A 27,070-nucleotide genomic window follows, 5' to 3' on the forward strand; every position below is an offset into this window, starting at 1 on the left:
TAGAAATGAGGCCAAGCTCTTAACTCTAACAGAATACCAAAATGATACAAAGAGAGAACACTGCCATTTATAGTGGCAAATTTCAGGTTTGTCATTCTTTTCCTTGAGAACAAGAGAAACAACTTATGCAAAGGAAATATAAAAACAGGCAGGCAGTGCTGGCTTTATCTTCAGTGTGATAAGCTTCCTTCAGGGGGACATGAACAAACTATGCATGAGGCATGGAGAAGGTACAGACAGTACATTTTAAACTGTTCCCACTGTGAATCGTTCCAGCTTCAGGAAGCCATTCAAGTTTGCTGTCAGATCTCCTTCCAGCTTCTGGTACCAGCTCTGGTGCACTGAACTTTTCAATTTTGTTTTAATAGAGCTTAAAATAGAGCTTAGTTTTATGTGATTTAAGGATTTTTGTTTGATTTAAAGTCCAGAAAGAAAGAAAGATGGATGAAGTTAATCCTAATCTTGAGGAGTGTCTCTGTGAGAGCTGTAATTGAAAACTCCAGTACACAACTCACAGACCCCCAAAGACAGGTTTACCTGGAGAATCCTTGCAGTGGGTGGGCCCTCCTGTGGGTACCTCACTGAAACCTGCCTTCCAGGGAACCTGCAAACCCTGAGGATGGTGACATGGCTGTTGCTTCATGGAAGAAGTCTCTGGAAGAGACTGTTGGGAAGAGATGGCTTTTCCTGCAGTCAGCCCAGCTAGGAGTGGCAATGCCAATAAAAGTTCAGTAACACCAGTTTATCCTCATGAAATAATTTGGGTTTGTCAGGTCAGTATTTTGTACATAAAACCTGTTCTATCAAAAAAGAAAAAAAATCCCGAGCAGCTCAATCCTGTTCAAGAGGACCTGAAATAAGTAGTTGTATGATTTTAAGTCCAGAAAACACAATAGGTGTAAGTAATTTACAACATGAATTGAACCAAATTCTGTGGTTGTGTAACATCACTGAAACACCAAGTTAAAGAACAAGAAGGGACAGTACCAATCTCACAATTTGTTTACCTGATACTTTCTGTCAGAAGACATTGTGTAACTTATTTGTTGGTGTTTTTGAGAAACTTTCTGCTGTTATTTGTGGCATACGTTTGAAAACTCACCTAACAAAAACTCCTTTGGGTAAAGTGTCTTTTTCTTGTCCAATAAAATTACTGAATAAGTTTGAAAGTCCCAAGGAGAAACTTCTGTTTACTCTCTGCATCATCCTAGAAGTTTGTGAGGACTTTCAAATACAACAGCCTGCCAAAGGAACCTGATTTGTAATTGCATTAAACCCATCGATGCTTAATCTGCTAATTTACTGTGTGTGCATTTGGGAGTAGCTGATTTTGAAGCCAACTAACATACTCTCAGTGTTGTACATTTTCTTCTTAATGAAAAGTCTGAACATGTGTCAAATATAAAATTAAACATAAATAAACTGCAAATGTAAAGAAACAAAACATGGATTTTTTCTGCAAATACCTTTATTTTGACCCCTGGCTTTGCCAGAGGTTTTTCCATATATGCTTTTCTGTCCTGTCCCTGAAAAATTGTTATCAGAAAGGTACATAGATTTCCTAAATAGCTAAGCCTATGTGATCCAGTCAAGGGTTGGTCAGGAATTAAGGCTTTGCATTTTTGTGTTTTGTTGCTGGTTGGTTTTGTTGTTTTTTTTTTAATCTGAGACAATTTAAGATTTTTTTGTTTGACAAACTTTTGCTGAGTCAAAAGCACAGTTCCAACACTCCAGCAGGCTCTCAGTACCCAAAACTGATGCTCCCAGCCAGGCTGGACAGGGCCGGGTGATTCCCATCCTTGGGACTGCCAGCTGCACCCAGCTGGGGCTGAGCTTCTGGCTCCCCAGGGCACAGCTGGAAGCCCTGAAATCTTGAGTGGAGCCCCTTTTCCTCAAGGTCCTTTTTGCACAGCCAGGGCTTTGTGGCTGGGAGCCGCGTGCTGACGTGCAGGTGTCTGTGGCTCTGGCTGCCCCGAGCTGTCCTGTGCCCGCCTGGCATCTGGCTGGTGGCATCTGCAAAGCCTCAGGCACTGTCCCTGCTCCTGTGCAAGCCAAGCAGATGGCAGCTCCCTGGATTGTCACAGTGTGTGGTGAGCAGTGTGTGTGTGTAAAGAGTAATGAACTTCAGTCACTGTGCACGCTCCCTGTGTAACTGTGAATGCTTTAAACCACTGACATTTCTTTATGTATTAGAATACCAAGAGGCTGAGTGCTGTAAAACTTGCCCGCTCCATAATGCTTCTGCCTTTTGGTGCATTGGTTCACCAGTCTGCAAAGCAAAAGCAGGCAGGGTTTGCCTATAAGTCTTAAAACTTGACCAAAACATTCATGTGTTCCAGCTTCTGGAATACTGAAAATAGTCATCGATTCTTTCAACTCTGAGTCTTAAAGCAGGATTAAAGTTGGTTGTCAGGAAAAAAAAAAAAAAAAAAAGCCTAATTTGCTTTGGCCTGGCTTGCTCCTGACAGATTCATTCTAAACCAAGATAATTAGCCTAGCAGAGCATTCCCAGAGTATGTGAATGTGCACTTCCATTGAGAGGGGATTTGCTGGCTGGCTGCTTATGGCAGCCAGTGTTCTTGTCTAGGTTTTAATTTGTTTGTTTGTATATTTGATGTGTTGTTAGGAGTTATAGGATAGAAAAGCTTCCAAAAGTCCTATCCAGCCTCTCAGAAATATGACTGCAGAAAAATACATGTTTGTTTTTGGAAAATAGATGTTCCTTTTACAAGATAGGTGCTCAGCTGTGGTTTTGGTGGGGAACCTGGGTATCCAGTTAAAACTTTCAGCTGTTGCTCACTTGGCCGAGCTGACAAAATTACTTTTGACTTGCTTCAAATACGGTGACACTTTGCACTATCGTTTTGGAAAAACATGCAGCTTGAAAAGAATATATTCATTTTTGAAAGCCAGACTGTTTCTTGCAACAGAAATGGCTGCTGTGCTACCAGTTCCATGCACCTGCAGGAATGAGGGAGCTGTGGATTTCTTGCAGCATTCCCTGCCTCATTACTCACATTATATGAAGTGCTACTAAAATTGTTTCATTTTTGTTTCAAATTAATGAAATGCTTTGAGATCTACTCCACTGTAAATTCTTGTTATTAAACATCACTCTTTCAGAGAATAAACTTCCTTTTATTATAAAAAGATCTTGAAGATGAATGTGGGGTTTAGGAAGAGCAAATGTTTCCTTCATGGTCTGCACGTGGAACACAGCAAATGGGGCTCAGGTGAAACCATTGCGGTCCCCAGCTGAGGGGACATGCCAGGCTTGGTGTTGTCTTCCAGGCAGCTGCTCTGAGAACAGAGCTCAGGGCTAAGGCTCTGCATCTACTTTATATTCTCAGTAAAGTGATGGAAAGGGCCACCAGGCTCCATGAGCTGCTGGAATTGCTTGAAACAATCAAATTTAATTACCTTTTTTTTTTTTTTTAAGTGATGATAGGAGAATGAAAAACATCATCAGTTTCAGAGGAATTTTCCAACAGAAACTGGCTTTGCAATATGAATCTTGAAGGGATCAAAAAAGGATTAAATAAATTATGAGCAACGGGGTGTAAGGCTGTGCAGAGATGGACAAGCAGCCCTGTCCTGAGTGGACTTTTCTTCTAATGTTATAGTGTAGAATACCTGATGTAGTGTGGCCCACAAATGCTGTACAATGTGTTTATACTTGCCACTCAGATCCTGTGATTTTTTAGGCATCAGTCTAGCTAAGAACTGCAATATATTTAATTTTCATGAGGAGCTCGTTAGTTCACTCACTCCTCTCCATCCTCCACATTTCGTGGCTGATGGCTTTGATGATGATGGCACTAAATCACACACTTCAAGTTTAGCATTTCTTGGCTGTTTTTCTATAACTAATTCTAAAATGTTCTTCTTTACAACTGTATATATAGCAAAGGATCTATCTTTTGAAATCATGGAAGTTAAATTCAGTGAAAAGTCTGCTTTATGCTATGACCTTCTGCAGTCTCCAGAAGAAAAGCACAGTTCCTTTCATATTTGTCTCCAGACTCTGCCCATCAGTATCTACAGTACAACATTCAAAAGTATCTTTGAGTTTGTGCATTTCCAGAAGTGTGGGGCTGTAAGTAAAGTAAATGTGGAAATTTTCCTGTCACGGTGAAAAAAAACCCAAAAGTCATATCTGTAATCCAAAGAGCTCAAGAAAATAAGATAATCATTACATTTTGATAGCAAAGCATAGTTGGGGGCTTCAGAGAAACCAGTTAGTGTGGAAAACTTCAATAAAAAGTTTGTACAGCCTCAGCATAAGAGATCAGATCGACAAAGCTCCTTTAGGGGCTTCAGAGCCAGTAACCACCTATCCACAGCATTTAGCACCTGGTGTATTGGTGCCTTTGTAGGCAGAATGCATCTGAAACAGGGAGTGCTGCTCTCTCCATTGAGGAGACTTCTTCAAAATAACAAGGAAATTTAGTCTTAAATACTTGGCTTCTATTTTCATAGTTTATTATATCATGATTGGATTCCTTTTGTGGACCCAATCTTCTTAATAGTACTATTCATCTCTGGCAAAGGTTAGACTTGAGTGAAATTAGGACTGAGATGGAAGAATAGAATTTATATTATTTAGTAGCTGAATGTGTCATTGCATCAGAGTTGGTATTGTGTAGCAAATTGCAAGCTGTAGTGAAATTGCTTTAAAAAATATCTGTATATATTTTTCTAAAACTGTGATAAAGTCATTCAGCAGCACATTGAAATGCATTTCTAGCTGAACTGTTATATCATATCTTTTTATTCTTGTGGTCCAAGAACAGATGGCAGTTATTTTTCTTACCAGTCTCCAGCAAAGCTGCTGCAATGCTTTGCCTTCCCTTGTAAATGCTTCCAGGTGAGAGACAAGTACACATGACCAAAATGAATCTGCACTGTAACACTGGATTGGGGTTTCTAAAGCAAACTTTTAATCAACTTGCAACATTAGGCTGGTAATAATTACTTAATGTCCTATCAGTCAAGTAGTTCATTATGACAGGAAAATGAGCCGTTAGTCAGAATCAATGGCATGTTTTGCAATAAGTTTTTGGAGCAGATGTCTTTCTTCCTAGACATTTTTAATGCAATAATTGAGTATTCTGTAACTTAAACACAACTGCAGTCACTCCCCAGGGGCACACACTGGTGGATTTGGAGATGCTCTCTGTGACTTCATGGCATTCGTGGGGGGACTGTGATTGATCTGAGAACCTCAGCTGATCATTCAATAGCTGGTGTGTCAAAAGGGCTCCTGCCCCTCCAGTGACAAAAGTGTTTAGTGATTGTATACATTGCTGTCAGCACAGTATAAATTGCAATGTTTTCTGAAGGATTTTGTTTTATAATCATTGCTACCTTAGCACTAGTTTGGCAGCTCTGAGAAGGCCTGGTGAAAATACAACCTAAATACAACCTGGTGTAATGTTGCCTGCATCACCAGAAATGCTGTGTAGCTCAAGAAATGCTATATTCTGAAGTGAAATCATTTGTAGTTATAAATCTAAATGAAACCACCAAGTGTTGTAAATCTAGGGCTGCCTACCAATTTATGACTTTTTAGATTGCCTGCTGTAATGTGCCGTATTATAAGAGCATTGTTAGGAGCTGCATTTCATTTACTTGCTTTAAATTATGGTTTAGTAGACTTGGCAGCGTTGGGTTAATGGTTGGACTCGATGATCTTAAAGGTCTTTTCCAACCGAAATGATTCTAAATTAATGCTGTACTGAAAATCCAGCTTTATTCAAAGAAGCTCTAATTCTTTCTCAAAAACCGTGGTGTGTTTTATTTTACAGCCTTCGACAAAAGAAAGGCAACTTGGCCCAGAAGCACTGGGCTGGAGCAGCCAACATGGCAAAGTGCAAGCCCTGCCCCGTGGCCCATTCCAGCGCTATCTGCGGCTCCGACGGACACACCTACAGCAGCCAGGTGAGCTGACACACCCCCAGCACACACCTACAGCAGCCAGGTGAGCTGACACACCCCCAGCACACACCTACAGCAGCCAGGTGAGCTGACACACCCACAGCACACACCTACAGCAGCCAGGTGAGCTGACACACCCACAGCACACACCTACAGCAGCCAGGTGAGCTGACACACCCCCAGCACACACCTACAGCAGCCAGGTGAGCTGACACACCCCCAGCACACACCCACAACACACACCTACAGCAGCCAGGTGAGCTGACACACCCCCAGCACACACCTACAGCAGCCAGGTGAGCTGACACACCCACAGCACACACCCACAGCACACACCTACAGCAGCCAGGTGAGCTGACACACCCCCAGCACACACCCACAGCAGCCAGGTGAGCTGACACACCCCCAGCACACACCTACAGCAGCCAGGTGAGCTGACACACCCCCAGCACACACCCACAGCAGCCAGGTGAGCTCTGCCGGCAGCCCCAGCTCCCACAGCCACGCTCAGCTGGGATGTGGGATGAAGATGTAATGCCTCTTGTTGTTAGGTAGAATTGAATTACACTCCTTGTCAATGTAGGAATATTTTTTCAGGTAAAAAGTGCTGATAAATGTAGGCTTTTCCATACTTGACAAACAGCAAATCAGAATGCCAAATCGCAGTCCTGTGACTTTCCTGATTCCTAAATAGCCTGTTTCTCTAAATAGCCTGTTCTCTTAATGAAGTAGAACAATTTTAATATTGATGATGCAACTGAAAAAGAAGTTATCATTTGATGAGATTGGCTTGTTTAGACAACAGAATTTGGGGATAGTTCTATTTTTTTTTTAAGATATGGTCTCCAAATCATAAAATAAATTAGCAGAATCATTATTCAGTGATAGATTTATTTTTAATTGTCTCTTTTTTCCTAGACTGCATGGGTAACATATTACAATTCATTTAGCCCGTGGCTTTAATAGGCTTGTGTGCCAGATGCAGCATATATGGTACTATAAAAAAATTCCCATAACCCAGTGGGGATAAATTGACTCATTGTTATACTGAAAATACGATCACCTTAGGGTTTGACTCGATAAAAGAAAATGTCTTCACAGCCATTCAGCATTCCAGAGTTCCCACTAGCAAATAAAGCCTTCCATGCCCTGGACACATGTCCCAAAAACAGCACTTCAGGCACTGGAAAGCATGTTTTGGGGAATACCCTTAAGGTTCTCTTAAATTCATGCATGCAAAGTATTGTTTAACAGCCAGTAAAACTACCTTTAAAAATCCAAAAATAGCCTTCACCAAAAAAAAAAAAAAAAAAAAAAAAAAAAAAAGCCAAAAAAACCCAACAAACAAACAGGAAAATAGATCTATCAGGGAAAAATTCTCTGCTATGCTGTGACAGCTACATTATTTTCTCAGCTGGGCATCTTGAATTCTTCAGTTATTAATGGACACAAATATTAAAATGCTGCCATGCCTTGGTAATTTCAGCTTTTCTCCTGTTCTGGCTGAAGGATTTGCATGGCCAGAAGGAGCAAATGAGAGCAGAAACTCTCATCTGTGCACACAGACTGCAGGAAAAACGGCCACATGTTGCCTGTTGAATAAGTTACTCCTTCATTCTCTCTAGGAGTGTGGATTGCAGTAATGTAGCTTTGGCATTTATAGTTAAGGTGGGATCATTTTAAAAACAACTTTTTCTGTCTGAACTCCTGAATCTGTAAGATGTTCTCTAGTAAAAAGATTTCATTTCATGTTCTGCCATGCTATGCACTCATTTCTGTGCATCTTACCTGCCTCTCTGGTAGCTCCAAATGGGATTTTGGCCTTCTCTGTTTCTCACCATAAGATCTAACTGGTTTTCATGAGACATACAATGTTTTAAATTCACTAAGCTATTGTGATTATGATATGAGCCTGACAGCTGCAATGAAGAAAGGAAACATTTCCTGGTGCTGATATATCTGACTGTCAGAGACACCTCCCAGAAGTTGCCTGTTTGGATTTTGGTTTTTTTTTTTTTTTCAAAGGAGATTTTGTTAAGATTTATTCTGAAACAAATTTTTCTCATCTTTATTTATTGTATGTTTTACTATCAATTGCTCCTGTCCTAGCAAAATTCAATTTATTTATTTTTTTTTTTTTAGAAGATGAATTTTGGTAATAGAGCTGAAAATACTTCAGGGAGAGCATTAAAATAAAATAGTATATTTTAGTGTCCTAACAAATAACATTTTTATGATCAGGAATGATCATGAGTATCTGGTATGTTTTACAAAAAACCATACTGCTTCCCTCAAACTCACTGCTGGAATTCACCAGACAATGTGGTCCCTTTTTTTGCCTTCAAGTCACTAAAATCAAAGTTTTCTCAGTAATTTTCTTTCACATGCCAGTGCTGTTGGCAGGTATTATTTCTGGCCCTGCAGTGCTGCCATGTTCTGTGTGGACAGTGAGAATGCGACCAGGTGGACTGAAGGTGGGCACTGCTCTGTGCAGGGATGTGTTTGTTGCTCCTGGCTGTGCATCTCTGAACGTGCAGTGACGAGCTGGGCAAATGGGCAGATTCCTGCTGAGCTTGTAAACAAAAAATGGAGAGAGGCCACTATGTTTCAGGGGGAAAAATCTTCTGGAAGGGCATATTGGGCTTCCCCTGCTGCTGGCAGCCAGGTGGGACAGGCGGACAGCGGCAGCTGGTCCATCCTGGCTGCAGCTGGGTCTGGCCCCTCCTGCAGGCACAGCTCCGGTGGGAGATGGGTTTTGGGCTCCTGGCCTTGGAGCAGCATCCAAGGGCTGCAGTGATGACCTGGGGCTGCCATCCCACAGCAGCAGTGTTTGTACCAGGGCTGGCCCTTCCCATACTTTGAGCTGTTATCTGAGGAAAAAAATGAATGAAAAGGAGAAGACACAAGTATGACTGGGTGATAAAATGCAGATGAAACTTTGTGGCAGCAGCTCTCTGGCCACAGAGAGCGGGCACAGATTTTCTCAGGCATTTTCCTGGGGAAGGCTGTGAGAAGATCAGAGAAAAGAATGAGAAACAATTCTTATCTCCACTTGCTGCACCTGCTGTTGTGCGCATGTGGAATGTGTCATGGAGATTTGTTTACCAAAGGGTGATTTCATAATTGGACACTGGATGGTGTTTGGATGGCTTGACCAATTAGGTCAAAGCTGTATCAGACTGGCTGTAAGGGTTACTGAGTTTCTTAATAAGTACAGAATAATATAGTATAGATGATATAATAAAGCATTTGATCAGCCTTCTGCAATCATGGAGTCAATGCTAATTATTACCCAGATGGGGGCCTGCCACAACAAAACTTGGGTGTCAATAAATGCCCAGTAATTCACATTACGAAAATACACACGTACTAAATATGCATCTCACAGGCTCTCATTTAGCCATTTGATCCTGGAATAATTCCAGCTGTTTCTCAGGAAATGTAGTAGACCTAGAGGCAAGAACTTCTTGACAAAATTGGGCAAAGTCAATCAAATCAATAATGCAAGGGTTATAGGGGGGAAAAATAACAAAAGATAAACTAAAGCTCCATTTTTGAGCTTACTGGTTGATGTCGACAGAGATTCAGGATGTTTAACTCAGCCTTGCTGAGTTCCACCAGAGACATGGAACGCTTCAGACCCACAACTAATTTACTGACTAATTCCTTTGGCTAATTTAGTCAAAGGAATCTTTTGTCTTTTTAATCTTCCATTGGAAAATATTCAGTGGTGTTGATTTCCAGCACAATGACAAATGGTAAAATGTTAAAAATTATAAGAATGCCATGCCCACATCTTCTGCTACGATGATTTAAGTGTCAGCTAAACTATAGGAGACACAAGATAATGAGAACTTTGTCTCTAAAGTTGATTTAGCTTCATGTGTAGGAGTTGTACTGCTTAAAAAAAATCTCACCACCCTTTAGGCATTAAATATTTCTGGTTCTTTTTCTGAAATCTTGAAAACTTGTTCTGGATTTTTTCATCTGCTACACTTAAGTGCTAAGTGGAAATTGATAAGCCCCCTTGTTGGGCTGTAGTGTGTGGTGGGGTTTTTTTATTGTTCTAGTTTTGTTTTTCAGGTGACAAATTAATTCTCCCAAGCAATGGGATTCTTCAGTTACACCAATAATTCAGCACTTCTGCATGACAAAATTTGAACATGGATGTGGCCTGTGTGTACTCAGTCCCCGTACCTTGTCTACAGCAACTGAAAAATTAGTGGTTTTTGAACTTCCAGAATTTGCTTGTATTTCTGGAAAACTTTATAAATTATCACCTTTTCCTGTGAGCTTTGAACTCTAAGAGGCTAAAGTTTATCAAAGATTTCACTGGGTTGTTTTTTTTTTTCTAGTTACTGCTTGAAATGCAGGTGTTTTAAAATGTACACTGTCTCTCACATAATAACTTTGTACAAAGAAGTTTCCTGGGTATAACAACTCTATTTAATATTGTGACAATACAAAGCACTTCCATAGGTTCTTACAGGCAGATTTTTCAAAGCTCTTCAAAGTACTAATGAATTAAGCTTATGAGGTACATAAGCCCTGTAAAGAGCTTGATGTAATTAGTTAATGTTTTTGTCAGCAGCACATTAAGAAGAATAACTTTGTAGATCAGTTAACTTTGTAGTCAGTTTTACAGGAACTTTAATTAAGCTTGTTAATAAAGCAATTACCTGGACATGATGATGACTGTACTTAACTAGTCAGAAAATGAAAATTAGGATGATCTTAAATTACAAAACATACCACCTCAATGACTAATGGTCCCTTCCAAGATGGAAAGGTACATTGGCATAATTATTATGTTTCTAATTAGGTACATTGTTGTTCTGCAAATTTTAATTAAATCATTGTGAACTAATTGAGTCCATAATCATGTCTATTTCTGTTTAAAAATGTAAAAATTGTGTCCTGTTGTCATAACATTAGGTAATAAATTTGATATTAAGGGATGTACAAGAAAAAAAATTTCCAACAATCTTGAAACAGAAGAAAAAATAACGACCAAAATAATGAGACACTATTAGCTAAATGTGTGCAAGGTGAAGGCTGCTGCATTTAATTAAGAGGGGTCTGTATGCAGAAGCAAAATTAGCAAAGACTTCTTAAAGTGTCTAACTGTTGAGTATTTAGTGCAATGTGGTTTGTTTTTCCATAATCAAACTATTGGCTGGACCAGCTGTCCTTGAGCCCTGGGGTGCTGCTCCTCAGCTATGGTTTTGCAAGCTGTTCCTCTCTGTCATTTGTCTGAGGGATGGCTTGGCCTCTTCTGATGGAAAACAAGATACTCAGCAAAGGCTCAGCAAGACTTCTTGTGTGCCCACTTAGATAAGAGTTAGGTTAAATTCTCTGCTAACTTTTAGCTTTGGTCTGGTTTTGGAAGGGAAAATTAAGGAAGTAAGAGAGGAGGTGGGGGAAAGGAAAGTGAGACATAGTAGGATATGATTAAAGAATTCCATGGGCAAGAAAATCAAGTCATCCTTATGCATCTGCTCCCTGTATACATTTTAAAGATTGTTGGTGGGAGATGCAAGAATAAATTATTCTTTCATATATCTCTTTGTGAAAATGGATAGATTTTATGGGATATGAACATTCTAAATGAACTTTCTACAGGAAAAAGATTTTGCAGCATTTTAACTACTTCCTTGTTCTGGTAGCAGATTTTCAACATTATCCCTATTTGATAACAGGGATATTTGACTCCATGTGTTGCAGGGGGTTCCTAACTGCAGCAAAACATCTGACACGAGGCATTTAGCACTACTGACTTTATTCTCCCAAATAACCTCTGGGAAACTCCAGAGGACTGTGGGAGAACTAGAGCTGGCCTGATGTTGAGTACCCCTCCTTTGACTCTGGCACATCTGGCTCCTGCATTCCCACGAGGCAGATGTTCCCTCAGCCTGTGCTCTGGGCCACTGAGACTTCAGTTGTGTAATCCAAAAGCTGTGTGAAGCTCTTATTGCATAATCAACTCCTAAATAATAGATTTTGTCTCTCTGAAGGCAAAGCAGGCAGAGTTCTGTGCTGTGCATCCAGGACTGCACAGTTTATTTGGCTTGAAGCATGAGGTGAGCAATGTTTTTGGTCAAGTGCCGTGTATCCTAAAGACATCCTGTTGTTTATACGGTGTTTTTCTCTGCATGGTCTCTACAAATGAGCAGAAAATTGGGAATAAGGTGGATCTGTATTCTTCTGTACCTTGTAATCCATGTCAGTGTCTTAAGATAGTTAAATGTAAAGGGCATTTTTGCATATGCTTGAAGAATGGCATTTCTCTTTTGGTCAATTAATATGCTTAAAAAATGGCTTTCTGCCTCCTACAGTCTTGCCAGTGATGCCTCTTACGGGTGTCCTGACTACAAAACAATCCAGAACAAAGATCTCTGCTTCTCCCTGATTGGGGTAACCTTTGTTAAATTCTGAGGGAGCTGGGAAATACCACTTTTGAACTCTGCTCACATAATCATTCAGTTCTGCAAATTCCTGAGCTTCCTTTCAAATCCCATTTAGTTCTGTGTTGAAGTGAAGAAGATTTTGCTTTTCAGTGGTGTCAGACAGTAAATTCAAAACCCCAAACAATGCTCTACCAATTTTACATCCTAACCAAGAAAAAAATAACCCTGCATAACCACTCATCTGTGCACTGCAGCTGCTTCTGTGACAGCTCCCCAGCTAAAGCCCATGAATATATACATGTTTGCAAGGATTTTTACCTGACATAATATGAATTGTGAGAACAGCCAAAATAGAGGCTTCTGCAGTGACTCAACAGATAGAGGGGGAAAGCGAAGAGCTCTGGGCAATTTTTACAGAGTAAGGGCTGCTTTGTCATATTGCCAGGTTTGAGATTCTGTGAATTAATGAGAAATTGCTGTGGCCCAGGAGATGATGTTCTTTCAGAGACTGATTGTTGCTATTCCCTTAGTCCTTAGGGAAGAGTCTTCATGAGCACATCTCTGCAAACACAGATTGAGGGGGGAAAAAGTAAAGACAACAAAAAATGAACAAAGAAAGGAAAAACAACAAAAAAGGCATTTTAAATCCCTTAAATAAACCTCTTACAAAGAAGATACTGATTATTTTTGTTGGAAACTGGCTACTTCAAGCTCTGTTAATGCCACTGGTCAGTGGAAGGAGATGGGGATTACTTTGGTCCTGCTGAAGCCTGGTGATCTCTTTGCACCTGCATAAAGGCAGGACAGAGAAACATTGGACGCATTCTGGGAACAGGTTAAAACGAATCACAACCTGGTCTTGGTTTTCCTTGCTATAACCTTTTTTAAGAGAGATTACTTAAAATTTTCACTGCTTTAATTTGTGCTGGGGTTGGTGAGCAAAAGGCCCTGACAGAACCCAGAATTTATCCAAAGATGTGTGTCTAAGTTTTAGCAGCTATGAGTTAAGCTGATCTAATTGGGGAATGCTGATGTTTATCTCCTTTCTCTAACCTTGCCTAGCAGGGAAAAGATATTTTTAGTTTGTTTTTCCATATTCTAACATTTCTCAGTCCACAACAATTTAGCCTTGCACAGACTGGGTTCTTTGTGATTAACATATTGTGTCAGTTTCTAAATAAGTATTTTCTCTTTAATTCCTGAGTCTGTTATTTTGCCATATTAAGGTTTGTCAGAGTTGAATGTTTTAATTATCAAGTCAAGCCTAAAGACTCTGGAGGAGATTATGATTAAATGTCTCTGTTAGATGGGTTGCTTCAAGTGGTAACTCTTCCTTCATATTATTTTGGTAACTTGACTATAGAGAAAAAAACTGCTCTAAACTCCCTAAAAAATCCTTCTCAATATACAACTGCAGTAGTGATGTATAAATACCATGCTGGGAAAAGCAGTATGAGAACCTGTGCAGAATAAAACAACCTTCAGGTTTCCAGCCCACAGCCCCACCAGTGAGGGACAGGGAGAGGTGAAGCTTCAGGGAGCACGAGGCTGCTTCTCTCACATCCAGCTCCCCGAAATTCTCTACAAGCCCATTTTCCCAAATGGCTCTGAAAATACTCAGAGCTCTGTAAAGCAACTGAACGTGCTCATCTTTTAGTGCTGCAGAAGTGCAGGATTTTGGCCTGGTAGTCTTGAGTTTCTTCAGTGCTCACACAGCACAATAAACCCTAAATGAGTTTTAAAAGAAGAAGTCTACTCTTTTGGCAGTTTAATGCATTTTTTTATTGTGTTCATTTAAATTGACTGGACTTCATTGACAGTGTTCATTTAAATGTATGTTCCTTAAATAAATTAGATTCCTGTTTACCCACTAGGTGTATCTAGAACCTAATTAGACCTGCTGCATGGTAATGCAGCTCCTCATATTTTCATGTCAGCTGTTACAGAAACACCAAAAAAAACCAAGGAAGGGACTGGGAAGATGTGTGTGGGGCTGTGTCATACATGTCTAAAATATCTTGGCCAAGGTATCCACAAACAACAATATTTTGGGATTTTGTTGTGGCAATTTCTAGCATGCTAAAATAATTTTAATATAGATCTATGTTTCTTTCTGGTTTTGGTGTTTTGTGGGGTTTTTGTTTCTTTAAAGGGAGGGAAATGACACATTCACTTTATTTACATGGCAAGGGTTAATGCTGAAGAAGGGCAGGTTCTTGAAGAGAGCTTGGTCCCCATGCTTTTCTGATTTGCCCACATATGCTTTATTCAGAAGGATGAAATAATGTTTAGAATGTCACTGATTTTTCCCCTTCCTGTTTATGAACTTCTGCAGTGATGAAGAAAATGTTTTATTTAGGCACCCAGGTAAGTGCTGCCAATAATTAGAAGTCTGAATATGTAACATTCCTGCTGCTGGCTGCTCATTATTCAAAAAAACTCAGAAAAACAATGTTTTTCTAGGGAATGAGTTTAAATATATGTGCTGAAGTCTTACTGAATTAAATAAGACTGAATCTTATTAGTATCTTGAAAAATGCAGTTCTGTGCCTGTTTTAGGCTGGAAGTTGTAGGCCTGTCAGCTGTATTTTGCACAGTAAATTAACATCTTGTTTTGAACATCAGTTCTCTAGATTTTCCAAAAGTTTATGGTTTTTCCTGGTGTTGGTTATTTTTTGCTGATTTTTTTTTTTTTTTTTTTTGTGGGGGTAGAGGTGTAGTTTTAATTCTCATTACAACATTTTATTAGATTTATAAAAAGTATCTGTTTATGAAACATATCACCAGTAATGACTTGCTTGGGCGCATTACCCCAAAGATGTTGTTAAAATAAAAGCAAAATCTGGGGCTTTTTCTTTTCACATGTGTGGAAGGAGCCAGCACTGAGAAGACAATGTCCCTATTAATAAGCCTCTACATTAAAATTACAGCAGGAGCACAGGGAGAAAGAAGCAGCAGTGAGTCGACTGTGGCTTGTGTACTTGGAGTTACTGTGTCAGTAATGATGGATGGAGCAAACAATAAAATTTGACCTGTCAGGTTATGCTTCTGAGGCTAGAAGCCTTAAGGCATTTGTAATTGGCTTCAGCCAGTATGTTAATGTAGGTGGTTTGGAAAATTAGATTATTTCAATGATACAGCTGGTTTGCAATTTTAGTATTCAAAAGAAAAGACTAGAAACTCAAAGGGACTGAAGTCATCAGGCTTGTTCTTTGTAAGCTGCCTGTTGTCCCTGTATAATAGAGCAGGCAGAGGAGTAGTTTTCAGATGAGATGTTCACAGTGTGTAGAATGTGAGTTATTTTAAATTATTTTGTGGGGCATAATTCTTAAACAGTGTGTGGGAGGTGCAATGCACATAGTTTCCATTACACACATAAATCTCATTATTATCTTCTTCATATTCTACATTATGCTCAAATGTGCCCCTGTAGTATAACAGGGCTAGAAAACACTTCTTGGGGTTGACATTACTCAGTGATTTGTCAGTGTGGCATGAAGTGCTTAAGTGAACACATTTCTCATAGCTGAAAAAATCTGTGCAGTGTAAATCCACAACTAAAGTGGGTTTTAAATAGCTGTGCACAAAGGAATTCTATCATATTATATATGTTCAGTTGGTGTTAGGAAGAGATCACATTGATATTGTACATATAATATTGAGAAGATATTGTGGTAGTTGTTGCAAGTAGAATGATGAGCATATTTTCCAGTGAAAGCATTTTATAGTATAATGTCAGTCTGAGCTCCTAGAGTTTTCATCAAAATCAGTATTCTGAACTTACACTGAATTTAAGGCAAAATTCAGAGAGAAATGTCTCTTCACCCTCAAAATATTTGTACCCTGGGCTGTAAGTCAGCTGAGAACCTGCCCAGTGATAACTTGCATGTTGACAGTTCTTCCTGAGGAGATAGGGAGTGGGTTTGGGGAGGTTGGGGGGTGGGGGTGGTGGGCTGTGTGTTGGTTTGCTTTGGTTTTCTTTGTTGGGATTTTGTAAGAGTGAAGTGGTGGAGGTGGGACAGAGTGCTCCAAATCATCAGAACATGGAGCCATCCAGATTATCTCTTGGTAGTACTGTAAGGATTGGGCCATTTCCATTGCCTTTTCATTCAAGGGCTGTTCAAATCCTCTTCTCCATTTCCCCTTCCCTATACCTCATGTACTTTAAAGTGTTTACTCCTTCCAAGAAAAGGAAATGGCAGGAGGGAATTTTGATTGTGGAGGGGACCTGGGAGCATTGCAGAGGATGTCAAAGGTGGTTTCGGACTGATGGTTGTAGGAGAGGATCTGTGGGAAGGAGAAAAAGCAATGCTGAGATTACAGTTGAAGGGAAAGACATAGGGATTCATTTCTATGAATCCATAGAAAAATTGGACTCCATTTCACTGTTTGCAGAAAACCTTGAACAAACTGGGCCTGTGCCCAGTCACTGGCAATTAGATGATAAAAGTGGAATTTTTTGATTCACTTAGGGTTTTCTTCCCAGAGGTAATACTGCACAAAACAGAAGCAGAGCTAACTAGTTGCATTCCCTTCATCCAGGATATTTTCATCATAATTAGAGGAGAGCAGAGAAGAGAATTTAAAATATATGTAGTCATACTTTTTAATCTTTGTTTCCACATGCTTTGGATTCTTCTCCAATGATCTATACTCTTATTTTACCCATTTTAGCGTGTTACAGATAGAAGATTGTAATCCTTAATGTGATCCTTCTAGTTTGATGTAATATAATCTTAGTATAAGAAGTTTCTGCTGCAAATATACTTTTATAACTTTTCCTAGGAGAAAAAAGTGTATATTTTGTTGCATGTGTTTGAGAGTGGCAGATATTTTCTTATTAATGCAAGTTATGCCTTCATTGTTGTTACCTTTTCAAACTGAGAAAAGAACATGAAGTGGGTCATTTTGGGTCTAGCTGGCTGTACTCACTTTTTCTTGCAGGAGATCTTGATGAAAAGGTAGGGAAATAAAGGAGAGATGGAAGTTTTCAAGTTCAGGTTTCAGCAGTGCTGGTTGTGAGATCTCAGTATGAGAATTTCTGCAGCTGGATAGAGCAGATATATCAAAAGAGTTATGGTAACCTGCACTGTCTGGTGAAAAACCCCAACTTTTTAAAAATGCCTGAGATGCTGGAAAGAAAGGACCAAAATGTCTTTTAAAGAAAAGTTTCTTTAGGTAGCACAGGCAGGGTAAGGAGCCTTTAGAAAGTTCAGCAATTGAATGGGGTTGGTGATGGCTTTCTTCAGTGAGTGACGTAGCCACAGCCCTGTGTTCATCTGCATTGCGTGGCAAAAATGAGCTTTGAAATGTAAGCATTATTAATAGAACAGCAGAGGCTTTCAGAGGGGAGATGGCAAAGTTATTCAAGCTGTGTCTTCCAATTCCAGTGTAGGATAGAAAAGACAGGAAACTCTCACAGGATGCAGCTCTAATCTGGGTTTCTGCCCAGCCTGGCAGAGTTAACCCTGCAGGACCTCTGCAAATAGTTCTCATGTCCTGGGGCAGTACATGGCAGCAGCACACAGATTCTCCCTGCTGGATTGTCTCTCCTGCAAATTATATCCACCCCTGCCTGAGCTCTTGGGGGTGAGCTGAAACTGCTAATGGGGCTCAATCAGCAGGGGAATATTTTTGTCCTATTCTTGCATGTCTGTCTGCAGCTGTGCACCACATGGTTCTTGAAAATTTCCCTGCAGTCTTAATATCTTATGTTGCGACACAGAATTTCTTTTTGTGCAGACATGTAATCACACCATGTAGTGCATCTTGTCTGCCACCATGTACTATTTGGTTTTAGGTGAATCTTTCAGGGTTTCTTTTTTCTCTTTTGTACACTGGCTAACTGAAGTGTTAGGTTAGTTCCAGCTGACTGGAGAGGTGGAATCTAGCTATTTTTAGTAAGTCAGTAGCTGTCCTTCTCCCAGATGTGATAAAGCACATCTTTCTCCCACCTCCCTGGCTCAGAATGACACAGCATAATGTCTGTAAACACCTGGTTTGGCTGTAAATGTGCTGGAGTATCTCTCTCTCCATCCAGCTTAAGGTAAAGATCAGATTTGAAGATTTGAAGCCCATAGCTGGACTTCCAGTAGCAGATCTAAACAAAATGACATCCTTGAAGCAGCTCCCCATGGAGTGTGGAGTGTTCTCCCCTCCCATTGCAGCTCCCTTGAAGGCTGGGGCAGTGCTCAGCACCTTGAATTTGGGCAGGAGCAGGTGCCAAGGGCTTTGCTGTGAGAGGATATCCAAAGTTGGAGGAGATTTTTATATTTTTATAGCAAACAGCAGCACATGGGAGTGAAAGGTCCCACCAGTGAAATAAATAGAATATTAAATGAAAAAGTTAAAACTGTTTTTGTCCCAGCATATTTCAAACCTCAAATAAGTGTATAATAATTTATTTAGCTTCTCAAACCAATAGTGTCCTCAAACCTGCAGTCATGTTTTGATATGTGTACTGTGCTTCCACCTTTTGGGTAAGATTCAGAGCATAAATAACTTGCAAGACTTCTTGACACAGATCATGATCAACAGCTAGTACTTGGGTTTTGTGGGCCACTTTTTGATTTTGACCTAACTGTAATGGACTTGTAAATGGAAGTTCACAAATAAAACTGGCACAAATTGTTACTACTTCTTTTAGCTGCCTCTCTAAAAGTAACAAATACAATTAATCAATGGGATTAATTATCTGTGGAAATTACATCATTACCAGGCAAAAACAACACCAGACTATCTACACATTTCAAGCAGAATATCTAAAGATGTAAAATTGAAATCTGCAGAAAGTACAAAATAATTAATTTCATTCACAGGAGTTCTTACTGGGGACTGTGGATGCACTGTTTGAAAAAACCTGTCTTATTAAATACCAATTAGATAAGATAAAATTTTAAAAGCCTCCCATAGATAAAGTCTTCAACTTGTTAATGGACTTTTTTCCTCTTAAATTCAGAATTTCAAGTATTTTCAGGACTCTCTTGATTTTCATGCCAATGAAAAGCTGCTTGCTAGAAATTCCAATTCTGAAGTCTCTGTGTTTAACATTCTCAGGAGAGATATGTCAGGGGCATCTGCCACCCAGGGGATGATTGCTGCAACAAACTGTGTGAAGGTTGGAGATATTTACATATCAGATGTAGCCAATTTAATTTGCAGGGAGACTGAAATGAAAGGCTCTTTCAGCTGCTGTGCTGCACTAGGCTGGGGTATGGTCTGGTTTGGTAGCAAAAGTTTTTCAGTTCAAGAGGATAAATAAAGAGTAGAAAATGACCAGTCAAAGCTTCTGTAAGGGGATAGAAGAGGAATGCTAGCCTGTATGGAGACCTCTATTTTCAAGTCTGAAATCTGTCATCATAAAGCCTATATAGAAGGGTTAGTGCCACAAGCATGTTTTATTGCTTAAATCTATCTTGCACAAGCAACACTGAGCAAGGAGAACCCTTTTGAGTTATATAACTCTTTGATGGGATGCCTTAAGGTCTTTCTTTTTAAGCCAGTAAATTCTAGAGCAGTAATTTAAAGACTGCACTTTTCCTTAAATCTAAAAGCATGTTCTAAATCCTGTTGTATTTAGTTTGAACACTTATGTGATAGGCCTGATCCCATATTTCCAGACTGAGTGACATCACCTGCAGGCACTCAGACTTGCATTTTGACACACATTTTGCCTTCTGTGAGGCAGCTCTCCCCGGTGATGGCACTGGGAGGCAAAAAATGTCACCAGCCAGACCTGAAATGGGGTAAACAGGAAACAGAGTGAAGGCTTGGGCTGCTGCAGGAGGCACCACCCTGAGTGGTGGCCAGGGGGTGTCAGCCCTTACACCTTCAGGCACAGCAGGTTCAGTGTTTTGACCTGCTGGGAGTTGTCAGTGTGACTGATCCAACAGACTTGAAGCAGTTCCTCTTGCCAGAGCCTGGAATTCCCACTTCATCTGTGCGTCAGAGCCGGAGTGGGACTCTGCACCCATCCACAAGGGAAGGCACAAGCAACCTTTTGGGTTTTGGTGTGCACGTATTGTTTGTTTTCATTGGATATCAGTGCTTCTGCTAAAGCTGTAGATGTTAGTGCTTAACAAAGGGGTCAGGTGGGGACACTTCAGTCTTCAGAGATGTTTGTGTACTTTCTTTGCAGCAGTAATTTTACTTTTAGGAGCTCCTGAATCCAGTCTTGCAGCTCTGAGTGTTCCTAGTGATGCCAAAAGATATGGGCTGCAGGCTGAGGGCAGTTAACTGTTATGTTTTCACTTAGCTGTTTCTTTGGACCATATAGTTTCTATAAAAATAAAAAGAAGCTATTCCTTGGGAAATGAAAATAGGAAATAAGGCAGGTAAAGATTAATTCAAGGGGCGTTTATGGACCAAGAATGTTGTGAGCTCATGTGGTCATACACAGAGATAGCTTTTGCTGTCAAATACAGTGAAATATTTGATAAATATTAGGTTGATAAAATGAATAATATATAAACTGATGGCTGCAGCAAGAGTTTAGGATTAAGAATACCTGAATATAATCTCCAGTAAACAGCTTCCATCTGGCTAAGAGCTCACAGCATCAAAAAGTATAGTAACAGGAGATGTTTTCTTGCCATTATTCAATTAGCTCTGTGAAATTAGCAGGAAAGGCAGTCAGGATTTTTGGGGCACAAAGGCCATTGGTTGGAGCCATGAACTGAGACTCCAGAAGTGCCCAATACAGCACTATGAAGGTCATGCTGTGATCCCAAGGGTATTTGACATAGATTTGCTCATTGATGATGAAATATAGGTTGATTAGAAGTTTGTTAGGTTTTTAGTTAGCTTTGTCAGATCACTGCAATGATGAAGTATTAATAATACAGGGCTTTAGACTGAGGCAATAGCTGTAATTCAGGAGTGAAGGGTGAAAAACTCTTGTAAATTTACAGGTGAGTGTGAATCATATTTCTACTGTGGTGATAAATTTGGCATTATTATCTAAATTTCAGCTCTTTCTGTTTGTTGATTCCATTAGAAAAGTTTTCAGACCTAAATCATGACTGCAAAATAGTAGGAGATCATTCTGAGCAACATCCAAGCTGATCTGTGACTAAACAATAGTAATTTTATTGGTTGGAAAAGTGATGTGAGAATAATTCTTCATTTATGTCTGTGTAGGACAGCCCCACAGGCTAATACAACACAATATTTGAATGATGGTCAGCAACATCTGACACTGGTATTTCAACCTTAAATCTCATTCATTCTGCTTCTCTATAAGTTTAACTTAGAGCCTTTCTTTTCTGTAAGTAGACAGTTACTATAAGGCTGTGGAATTTTTCTTCTTCTTATGACTAATCTAAAAATTGACTTTAGTTTTTGTCATTGTTTCCATTTTCTTTAATGGGAAACCTTTTTAATTAGGGCTTTTCTTTTGATGTACTATCATAAACTTTTCCATGTCATCTGTGTGAGTGAGCCCACAGCACAGAATGTGAAAGCTTGGAGTAAGTCTTGTGACTTTCAAAGCACTGAAGCTTATAAACTTCTGTAAAGTGACTTAGAAGAAAGCTTTCTTCATTACCCACAGTCATCTCCACAGTGATGTGATTAGTGAAACCCAGTTTATCAGTATCTAAACTGTCACCATCTAATTCTTCTTCAGAGAAGACTCTCTGCAACTTCAGCATTACATCTCCCAGTCTACCAGTAAATGGAGTGACCCACTTACAGCTACCTTTGGAAGAGACTCTGAGATGTAAGCTGGCACTGGAACTCCAGTATTTTCTTCCCTTGTGTAAAAATCCTCAAGACTAAGCATACACGGTGCTTTAAGGGTGGCAGATCACTCTGTGGGATTTATTGCTTTGTTAATAGGTTCAAGACATCATCTGTCACTGTAGGGGCTGGGAGCACTGTGTGGGGTTTTCTGTTCATTGTTCTTCTCTGGCTCCTTTATTTTACAGCTTTAGCTTTGGGCTGTATCCTGGGTTTGGGAGAGAATCAGTTGCCACCCAAAGTCTGATGTGCTCCAAGTCTTCTGTTTCCTCTGTATCAACAGTCATTTCCCTGCTTCTGCTCAGATCCAGGAAGCCACTTTTAGAAATTTAAAAAGCTAATCCTTTGACTTCACAGGTTCTTCTGGATGCATGGTTTAACTTTGTCTGTTCAGTGACTTCAGTTTCACCTCTGCTTGCATGATTTTGGGAAGGTGTAGGGGAAGGAAAGGTCCTTTGCTCATGTTTCCTCCCTCTAATCAGCTGGTCCTCTTGATTTTGGGTTTTCTTTTCTCTCTTTGCTTTGAATAGAGCTCTGTATCTGTAAATGGAGTCTGCCCAGGCACTGCCCCAGCCTCCTCAGAGCTGCACTAAACAATCAGCCACTTCCCTCAGTGTTAAAAATTAACAAAAAATTGTCTCCACTTCTACCGCCACCTCTATTTCCATTTCATCTCAGGGCACAAGACACTTAGCCATAAAATCAATACATTTTTTAATACAGGTTTTATATTTAGTAGCCAAATGCTTCCTTCTTACTGAGCATCATCTTTGCTGTGGGAGCAGGGTGGAGACTGTGGGATGAGCCGAGCAGTCCTGCATCATTACACAGAGGATATGCTGTGGATATAAAAAGCAACAATGAATGCAGGGAAAGCATTTTCCTTAGCATATCCAGGAGGCTAGGAAGGAAAGGCAGCTTTATAATTCATGTTGGGTGCCCTTGCTGCTGATCGTGAATTTAGTCTTGATCTTGGCAAATCAGTCACACTTAAAGAGTGACAAGGAAATGTAGCGCTGGTGACAGCCTGTATTGTGAATATTTTTAAGGTCTTGGCTAAGGCACAGTTCTAGCCCAAAATATAGGCTCAAGGCCTTGCTAGACAGGCATTCTTGTCAGGGGCAATTGTGACTATCTAATCTTTCTTAAATTAAATGTTTTTTCTATCGAGGGAGTTGTGCAAATCCGTCACGTCCCCTCAGTTTCCAGCCATCAGCCTGTGCATTGCTCGGGGATGGATTTCCTTGGTGATCCCATGCACAGGGCTGCAGTTGCCTTCTGCACGCTGCTGCCGTCCTTCAGCATCACTCTGAGAGCACAGTTCACCCATTCTCATCTCATTTTTGAACTAAATCATCCTGATCATGGCTCCTTCGCAGCACCTTGTTGAGGGGAGCCCTCCCTGCTGAGATGAGACAAGCCAGAGACCAGGAGGACGTGGAAGGGCCTTGAGGCTCTCAACCATCCGGCTGTCCAAGCTGTGGTGGGAATGAGAAGGGGCTGAGGCCTTTCCTGAAGGATGGAGGCCAATTCTCACTGACTTGTCAAATGCCTCCCCATGGAATAAGGGCTCAGAGCCCCTACCAGGCTCTCCAGGGCAAATGAGTGGGTGCTGCAAAGAGGAACTCTACAGTCATTAAGTGATTGATTTAAAGCAACACAGCAACTCTGTTTTTTCAGATATTCTTCTCATAGCACCTTCAGCCAGTGTACTAAATACTGTCAGTCAAAATATTTACATTATTTTCAACATTTTAATACAATTAATTCTTCAATATGTGCATATATGCATCCTATAAATAGTCAACAGCTAAAATAGGTTAATTCATGCTTCTATCTTCAGCAATGTTCACCTATCAAAATACTCAGTCTCCATAATGTTCAAGAGAAAAAATATCACTGCTAAAATGCCAGGTGAAGCTTCAAATGCTGAAGTTGGCCCTTCTGGCACCAGTGCAAAGGAGAGACAAGGAGCACTATGAGAGAATGAGTCTGAAATTTGGGAATCATGCAGAAACCCAGCCTGAGAATTAAGTGTCTGTTTCAGGCATTAAATGTCTGCAGTTTGGGCAGATCAAACCTCATTTGGGCACTTGTTATCATTCACTGTGGGCATTAATTCTGAGCTACAAGCAGTTATCAGCTGGACTGGCCTCACTTTTATTGGTTCTTTGGTGAGCTGGACCCTTTCCCAACCCAGATAAGAATGGCAAGTCTGCAGTGTCTGTCCAAGGCACTTTGCAGTGCTTGGCCAGTGCTGCCTCTAGGACCCAATTCCCAGCCTCTCCCCTGAGCAGGCACCAACGCTGAGCTTGGAGTTTCAATTCTAGAAGCAGGACTTGGGCAAAGATGCCTCAAGTCCTTGCATTTCAAAAGTGGCATCCTCTGGACAATTCAGGTACTGTGGCAAAAGCCACACACAGATTTTCTTCTACTGCAAGAAGTTATTACCAGGCTCAGTATGGAAGAGCTCAAGCAACTGGTCCAAAAAAAAAAAAAAATCAGTCATCTTTGACTTTGAATTTGGTAAGACTTCAGTAGGAATTTAAAATACTGTTACAGTCTGCAGGAGGGGTGATGAATTGTCATTTAGAAATGTAATTTCTGAGTTCTATTTAAGGACATTCAGGAATGCTGCAGACATGTGAGGGGGAAATAAAGGAAGGTTTTGTCTGGAACATCACAAGCAGCTGCAACCAGTTTTGAGCTCAGCCATTTGGAACAAATGGAACAGTCACATAAATGGGGGATAAGTGCTTGTGCCAATAGATGAGTAACTAACTGGTCAACAAAATGTACAGTACTAGACATAAGAGCTTTGCTGTGTTGTTCTAGGAAACAGCTCTTTCAAAGGGAGTTTAAATAAATCTCTTTCTGATGAAAGCAGTTCAAATATCAGTGGTGTATAACCGGTTGTTTGATACTATGTGAAAAATACTCATTTGTTATCTAGCTAGATCTTTTGGTTCTTGAGCTATTTATATTGCAGGAAAAAACATCTTAGTCTAATGGTCTGAATCCCCTTCAAAAGGGTAAAGGCACTCTTCAAGTATTTTTCATTGACTTCAGAAGCGCAAAAATATGACTTCTGACTGCAGTTTTACTTAGCCTTCTATGGGGGTAAACTTTAGCAGCAACATCCTTGTATTCTTTTTTGCTCAGTCCTGTAATGTTACAAAGAAGCAGGAATGGATGGCATTTTCCAGTGCCAAAGGGTCTACTAATATTTATGAGGTCGTTGTACTTGTCATGGCAGGAAAACATTTTTAATCTTCTGGAGCCTTTGAGTTCTGTGAGAGATAACATCTAAGTTTTGCTAATAAGCTTCACTCATTCTTGATGAATTTATAGATGAATTTATAGTGGCAAATGAGAAGATTTATGCCACAAACTTCATCTGCCCAGTGGCCATCTGGAGATTCAGAATGTATTAGCCCTAATATTTAGTAATTTTGCTAATGTCCAGACTATGACCCACACTGCAGTTCCACTTTATGGTTTTCTTAAAGCAAAATTGTTGGATTTTAAGTTGGTATGCTAAATGGAGAAAAACTGAGGAGTTTTGACCAGTTTGTGTTGCTCATTATGTGCAACTGGTAGCAGAAAGGAGGGGGAAAACAGTTCTACTTTTTTCAAACTCCTGTAGCAATTCAGATGTAAGGCTTAGGGGTTGCTTTCACAGAATTTGTGGCCCGTGGCCTTTTCCAACTTGAAATCACTTGGTTCCAACCATTCCTTTTGCAGTTTTATTACCAGTCCTAGTGCCACTCAATGCCATGCTGAGTTAATGCAGATAGAAGCGTGAGACTTGCCAAGAAGCCATTTAGTAGTGTGAAAACCATGGGTTTGTGGGCAGTGTTGACATGCTTATTGATTTATGTTTAAAGCAAACAGTGGATTCTGAAAGGGCATCTGTGGACATCTGACACAGGGTCTGAGCACTACCTTGCTTGGTCAAGAGAGGCATGTAAGAAAAGCAAAGCTGCTTTATGAGGCTTAATTTTCACCAGCTGGGAAATAAACAAAAGTCTGAAAAGAAACCCTGTATTTGAGTGCAGGTTTAGTACTCTTATCTGGTTAATTGGGTGTTGTCATCTCCCTGAATTTAAATAGCATTGCTCCCTTCGAACATCCCATTATATTTTCTGCTGGTGCAGATAATTTGATATTTTCTGCTGCAGGATTGGCTGCACTTGAGCAGTATTGTGAATTTATACCTTTATACATGCATAGGACTTTGACGCCTTTGTGGATGAAAGGAATCATATAAATGGTAATTTTATTGCATAATTGTCTTACAGAATATTTTTCAAAAGAATATTTAGGGGGATAGATGTAGTACATCAGGCAATTAAACATTCTAGTCACTTAAACTTCTTTGGTAATTTTTTAGGATTAACAAGTATTTTCTGGTGTTTATAGAACTTGCAATATTTCTTTCACAAAACCTTGAATGCAAATTTTTATTCCTTACCTTGTATTGCATCAGGGTTGCATCTTCTCATTAGAAATGCCAACAAAGTTACTGCCATGGCTATGGTAAGACTATGTATGTTAATTGTAAAGGGTTTTTTATGAGATATGTATGCCATAGAATATCACATTAGAATAACAAAAATGCTAAAGCTTTGGAGGAAGTTCTTCAAGTCTTTAGGTTTCTTCAGAGTCCATGACCTTTTCTTCTGCTCCCATAGGGACAGATGCCAAAGCTATTCAGACAGTCTCACTTTTGAACTCACTGGAGTTGCAAAGCTGAAATAAAATGTGTTGTAAACTAGAATTTTGTGTTTCTTATTATGCACTTCATTAACTAGAGGGTTTTTTTTTTACATGAACATTTGTCATCTCCATGTCAGATTTCTTGAAAAACATGTTGAATTAACAGGACATGTTTAATGCAGTCCTGACAGAAAGGTTAATGAGAATTCAGAAGGCAGCAAGAAGGAAAATAATACATAGATGAAAACTACATGGAACCAGAGTAAGTT

The 27,070-nt window shown here is 40.0% G+C and overlaps 1 protein-coding gene across 2 annotated transcripts in view; it reads left to right on the forward strand.

The window, feature by feature from the left end:
• SPOCK1 (SPARC (osteonectin), cwcv and kazal like domains proteoglycan 1) overlaps window positions 1-27,070 on the forward strand; it is a 267,690-nt gene that overhangs the window by 175,552 nt on the left and 65,068 nt on the right. For both annotated transcript variants that reach the window (XM_068205826.1, XM_068205827.1), the window contains one exon: window positions 5,808-5,940. In XM_068205826.1, coding sequence (XP_068061927.1) covers window positions 5,808-5,940 — 133 coding nt within the window. The remainder of the gene's footprint in view (window positions 1-5,807; window positions 5,941-27,070) is intronic.

The sequence above is a fragment of the Anomalospiza imberbis genome, chromosome 15 (genome assembly GCF_031753505.1).
Source record: "Anomalospiza imberbis isolate Cuckoo-Finch-1a 21T00152 chromosome 15, ASM3175350v1, whole genome shotgun sequence".
In the NCBI taxonomy this organism is placed as follows: Eukaryota; Metazoa; Chordata; class Aves; order Passeriformes; family Viduidae; genus Anomalospiza; species Anomalospiza imberbis.